The 6,271-nt window shown below is 34.1% G+C and overlaps 1 protein-coding gene across 1 annotated transcript; it reads left to right on the top strand.

Moving 5' to 3' along the window:
• The first annotated feature begins 229 nt into the window (after positions 1-229).
• On the top strand, positions 230-4,806 carry LOC117781704 (equilibrative nucleoside transporter 1). The gene is made up of 4 exons (XM_034618510.1): positions 230-828; positions 1,961-2,261; positions 2,998-3,471; positions 4,085-4,806. Exons 1-4 carry the CDS (start codon positions 514-516, stop codon positions 4,477-4,479), a joined length of 1,485 nt encoding a protein of 494 aa, XP_034474401.1. The 5' UTR covers positions 230-513; the 3' UTR covers positions 4,480-4,806.
• Positions 4,807-6,271: the final 1,465 nt, after the last annotated feature.

Here is a 6,271-nt window from a genome sequence, read left to right as displayed (position 1 = left end):
GAAATATATTAATTACTTGCCATTTTGTTTTGAAAAATAAACGTAGTCTACCATAGCCTAGAATTTCAAACAACGCGCTCAACAAAAATATGCTGGCAGCCATCCATGCAGTCGACTGGCAAACTCTAAAAATAGCCAGAACTAGCCAATAAAAAAATAGCTAAGTTGCCAGACAGTGGTTAAATTGCAGTCAGCTGCTTGTGCAGTGTGACCAGCCAAAGAAAATACCAAAAATACTGCAAAGAGCGCACAACTCTCATAAAAACAACACAAACAACGCATTTTGCGCAATTATCAATTTTATTTATACTTTGTACGTTAATTAATATTGTTGTAAACAGCGCAGAGCGTAACAACAATTGAAGAAGGCGTGAAATAGTTTAATTCAATGGAAATGTGAATTAATGTGTCATGAGCAGCTGCTGATGAAGTAACGGGATAAGACAGAACAGCTGTTTTTATTAACCATAATAAATAAATAATAGAGTTCTTATATCAATAATTGTATTGAACATGCCACGAAACGCAGATGATCGTCAAAGGCTGCTCGTGCGGCAGGAGGAGGAGCAGGAGGAAGATGAGCCAATGCTTGATGGTGGAGTTGGAGCGGAGGGAGTTGGTGGTGGTTTTGTGCCCGCATTCTTACCACACGGTGGAGAGGGGGAATACAACATAGATGATGATCGTTGTCTGTTGGAGCGGGAACACGATGAGGTGGTTTTAATGTCCACCGCACCCACCGCCGGATCGACCTTAACCTACTGTGTGTTCTATCTGCTTGGAATTGGAACCATGACGCCATGGAATTTCTTTGTCACCGCCGAGGATGTAAGTAGACCAAATGATCATCAACATCATTATTGTAATGATCCTCATCATTATTGGATTACAAAGTGCATAATTAGTGCGTCGCTGTCTAAGGTCTTTCTTATCGCTCTTCCTCCCTCTCTCTCTCTCTCTCTCTCTTACTCTCTTAATCTTCATCTCTTTTTTCTACTCACCCTCTCTGTTCTTTATTATTGTTGTTATCGTCTTTAGTTTTTCTTTGTTTACGCTACTTTGGTTGACTCAATCCCCCTAATTCCCACCCCTCTCCTAATATCACCCTGCACAGTGCTGCCAACCTTTGATATGGAAATAAAAAGCTAGGCCAAAATTAAAAAAAAAAATGTCAAGTTCTTAAACAATAAATCAATAATCAAATAATTTATTCTTATATAATATGTTTATACGGCAAATTATATTAATACGCTTACCAAATTCCACACATATTTTATTAAAACCTTTTCTCATCCAATTTATCTAAAACAAGTCTATTATAAAACACAATAATTATTCATTAAAATAATACTAACTTAAAAATTTTTTAAATTTATTGATCCAGCTAAATTTTTTTAAATTAAACAAACAAAGCTAAAATAAATGAAATGTATTTATTGTGTACGAAAAAGACAAAAATAAATATAATTTTTTTATTTTTAAAATAAATTTATTGTGACTTTTAAAATATATCCGCAAAATAAAATCTCTAAATCTTCAAAAACCTGAGATTTTAAAATTTTAAAGATTGTTTAATAGATTGTAAAAATAATAAATTAAGAAATCCATGGAAATTTGTGAAAGACACCTGTATTACAATTTTTCTTAAATTTTTGTAAGACTATCTAATATTTTTTGAAGTTTATACATTCATTCATAAAAGTATTAGGGCCATAAAGCTGTTTTATATTATATAAATTTAAATTCGTCATGCTTTAATAGTATTCGCTTGCAAATATACGCAATGTTTTAGTAGGCAAAAAAACAGAAAAACTATCAGTAGAGAAGTCTGTTTAAATTCATAATTCACTGAAAAAAAAACAATTAAATTTGGCTGGAAAAAAATCTGTTCTGCCACACTGTCCCAGCACTGCACCACAACGTGACATACATATTATTCATAACTGTTGTTCATTCACAGTATTGGAAGTACAAATTCCGGAATACAACCCTCAATGGAACTCAACTCGAAGACGAACTCACGCCACTGCAGAAAAGCTTCACCTGTGATTTGACTCTGACTGCGACCATCTCAGGCACCACGTTCCTCTTGTTAAATGCCGTCTATGGACATCACATCACACTGCGTGCCAAAATGCTGGGCACACTCTGCACCATCTTTGTGCTTTTTGGCATCACCACCGGATTTGTGGATGTTAATACGGACAAATGGCAGGAGCAATTCTTTCTCATTACGCTCATCATAGTCGTCCTACTTAATAGTAAGTGAGGATCGCGATACATGCGTCCAAATCAAGCAGATTAAATCACTAAATAAATTTATATACATATATCTCAATGAAACGATAAGTCGAAAATTAACATTTTTTATAAATTCTTTGTTGCTCTTTGAATTTTCCCAATCAAACTCTCAAGTTAAAAATTTAATAATAGTTTATACATACTGACAAAGTTTTAGTTAAATCTGAATATCAGGATTAGTCAGTTTCTTAAGGTATCTTAAGTACTTATTGTGTACTTGTTACTTTCTTTTATATCATGAAAAATCTTAGCTCAAATCAGGCTCCTAAATCATTTATCCTTTTGTATGAAAAAGATTTTTGTATTTTGAAATATCGCAGTCAAAATAACAGATTTTGTATTAAAAATTATTTTGCATTTTACATGTTTTGGTAAAATTTCTTTAAAATCAAATCAAATCAATCATACATCTGTTTTAGAAATAATCTGCTTAAAGTAAACTTTTAGTTTATAAATCCTTCTTGTCCTTTGAGGTATCTCATTTAAACTCACAAGTTTAAGTGCAATATTATGCATACTAACCGAATTAAGTTGGAATTGGATTACTATATTATATAGCTGCCATAGGAGCGATCGTTTGAAATATAAATTTGTAAGAAAAACTTGTTCGTTTCATAGAAAATATTAGAGTAATCAAACTTCTGCTTGCTGCTGTTAGTTTACTTTTCCTGTTTTAATCTATGTTTATACTTCTAGTTTCCTCTGCCACCATGTCGGGTGCCTTGTACGGCGTCGCTGGACTCTTTCCTTCCGAGTATATGACAGCTGTGGTCAGCGGTCAAGCCTTGGGGGGAATTCTCACCGCCTTGGCCTTCATCCTAGTCCTGGCCTTTGATGCAGGACCCTCGACGACGGCCTTTGTGTTCTTTTGCCTGGGAGCACTGTTGATCTTCCTCTGCATTATCAGTTACTTGGCGATGGCACAACGGGCATACTTCAAGTATTATCTGGAGGGAGGTGATAAGTACAAAGTGATCAGTGCCCAACCGTCGCACAGTCGCAACGAGGACACGGGTGTGCCGCTCGAGCCCATATTGCGGGAAGTAATGGGCAAGATCTATATCCAAGCAGCGAGTCTGGCATTACTCTATGCCACAACGCTGTCTGTTTATCCCGCGGTGACGGTGCTCATGCAGTCGGAGCACTACGAAAGCCACAGCCCGTGGACTGGTAAGCCTTGAATTTAAATATATATCAGGAATCGCTAAAAAAATTAACAGATACAAACTCTGCCGAAAAAACCATAATAGAAAAATCTTAGATATATCTAAATACAATTTTTACACTGGCTTAAGTGATATTTCCTATTTTTATCTTAAAAAATAATCTGAACTCTTTTTTTTATCATAAAACATTCTTACATTTCAACTTTTGTTTAATAGTCATGGAGTAATTATTATTTTCAACTTAGATCTTAAAAATGTATAATAAAAGTTATCTCAGAGTTTTTTTAATAAAAATTTAACATAATATTTAAAAGGAATACTTAAATATCAAAAGAGACAGAATATATTAAAAAAGCAACCAATTTTTGCAGATTTTATATAAGTGAATTTTGTTTATAAAAAATTAAATTATTACTTTTATTTTATATTTTTATTAAAAACAAATTACTCTAGATTTTTAAATGGAAATTTAGTCAATATATATTTTTTTCTATTGAGATGAATAGATAATAACTAATAAAAATGTTGTTTTTATATTTTTAAAACTAGTATCGTAGCGCTCTCTAATATTAAATAATTGTATCAAAGATCATCTGATTAATGCTTGTTCTTTGCAGATGTTTATTATCTACCCGTGGTGAATTATTTGTTCTTCAATTGTGGCGATTACTTTGGCAGACTAATTGCTGGATATCTAGAGCGTCCAACGAATCAACAGACGACGCTGCTCTGGACTGTGGTGCGTGTGGTGCTCGTGCCGTGTTTTCTGCTCTCCAACACCAGCGAACATCAATTCCTGCCCACTCTGATCCAACACGACTATACGTTTATAGCCATGATCGTTATCTTTGCCTTGTCCAATGGTTACTTGACCAACATTTTGCTCATCATGGCGCCGCGTAGTGTGAAACAGCATGAGAAGCAGCTGGCGTCGTCTATAATGGCCGCCTCCTTAAGTGTGGGCATGGCAGCTGGTTCCCTGTTGAGTCTCGCCTTTGTCCAGATGTTGTGACCTGCCTCATTGTCTCAAAGTTGCCTTAGAACGCTTTGTTTATGTACTTTAGGTAATCTTGATAGCTTTTACAAATTGATAGTTAATGTGTTTTATGTTTCTCTTTTTTAATATTTACAACTGTTTTATATTGTTCAATTGTGATTATTCGTAATGCTCCAAAATTTGCCAATGTCTGTCAGACTTGTAACATATCAAAGCAAAATTATTTATGTGTCCAGCATTGTATGTTTTATTGTAATGTTTAACCCATAAGTTGATACGTTTTTATACTGTCGAACAAAAGAATCAAAAATAAAGTTAAGTCTCTTTTAAGGTTATTCATTATTTTTAAAGCTAAAAGCTAAACTTTAATTAAATAAAAGAACGAAATAGATTATTTGGGAAATTAGTTTTCTTGGTATTCCAATTATTAAATTGAATGAATGCATTTTTTTCGCTCTGATATTTGTTTTCCATTGGGGATCTTAATTCTAATATAATGATGTTGAATTTTTAATTTCACTTAATTTTTGTTTAATGTCGATAGATATTACTCCAACCTATGTAGTCCATTAAATATATATATATATATAAGTAGTTTAAACTCATACTTGAACTCGTGGAATGTTTATAAGACCAGATAAGAGCTAGCAGTTTTATCAAAGAGGAAGTCGAGAGAACTTTGGCTGCTTAACGCTAAGTGTTTGTGAATATTGATGTGAACAAGTATACAAGCTTATGTATTGTATGCATATGTGGTTACGATTATCGCCTTAAAATTCACTTTACCGCCTCAAGTATAACTTTGACTCAATCAGTCTTCTCTGGCATTCAGTTAAGTTCAGTTGCAAAATATTGCAGAAATTATTTTGTACTATCTTTGTATTAAACTAATTTTATTCACTTTCTAGTGGAACTCCACTTTCCGAATACAACGAAACTAATTTAATTCATTCAATAAATGCTCAATTGTCCGAGTATCGGTAAAAACCAAAATATCCAAATTTTCACAAAATAATTAACTTCTTAATTCTTAAAGCGGAGCGGCACTTCCCATGAGGCTGTCAGATGGACTTCTTACCGCAATGAATATTTAGACCGACAAGAAATGTTGATAGAGGGTCTTTTAAAGCAATACATAATCAAGTGCTTACACCAGACCAGGAACGACAGAAAAAAGATGAGCTTGACAAACAATCGGGCAAGCAATCTCTTAAAACGGAGATGGAACGACAGGGAAAAGTGCCAGATGAAATTGCTAATGCAACGTTTGTTCAATCTCTTAAGGCAGACATTCAATCTCTCAGAGAGACGCAGAAAGACAGACCAAAGATATGCTTGGTAAGGAATCCGACATACAAGGAAGTAAACACTAATCCTGAGCTATATCACAGCTATTCCATCAGAAAATTCTAATACATAAATATATCTGTATTCTTATATAACTGCTTAGACAAAATCAATCGACATTGTCAGTTTTAGAAGTCTGATGTTCAAGGGTGTAGGCATGGGGTGGTTATAGCCCCCTCTCCTCCCACCACTCCTCTATACTCGTAGCTTAATATAATAAAAAACTTGTCTTTTGTTTTCAAAAGCCCCACAGATTTGTGTTGTGGGATATACTGTAACAAAAATGTTTTGACCCCCTTCAAATAAATCTGGCTACGCCCTTGCTGTAAGTGTACTAAATCATTAGCATGACTTTTTTAATAAATTAAATGATTTCCCTGTTGACGAGCTCAGAATGCTGATAAATTTGCTATCTGCGAAGAATCGAAATTTGAACTATTCCAAGAATCTCAGGTCAAGT

This window comes from Drosophila innubila (assembly GCF_004354385.1).
Source record: "Drosophila innubila isolate TH190305 chromosome 2L unlocalized genomic scaffold, UK_Dinn_1.0 4_B_2L, whole genome shotgun sequence".
NCBI classification, from domain to species: Eukaryota; Metazoa; Arthropoda; class Insecta; order Diptera; family Drosophilidae; genus Drosophila; species Drosophila innubila.
The sequence above is the reverse complement of the archived record's forward strand: the minus strand, read 5'-3'. Positions and strand labels throughout refer to the sequence as shown.

Coding starts and splice junctions, on each gene's coding strand:
- LOC117781704 (XM_034618510.1), top strand. CDS start 514: ATGCCACGAAACGCAGATGATCGTCAAAGGCTGCTCGTGCGGCAGGAG. Junction 2,262..2,997: donor CATAGTCGTCCTACTTAATA/GTAAGTGAGGAT, acceptor TTATACTTCTAG/TTTCCTCTGCCACCATGTCG. Junction 3,472..4,084: donor AAGCCACAGCCCGTGGACTG/GTAAGCCTTGAA, acceptor TGTTCTTTGCAG/ATGTTTATTATCTACCCGTG.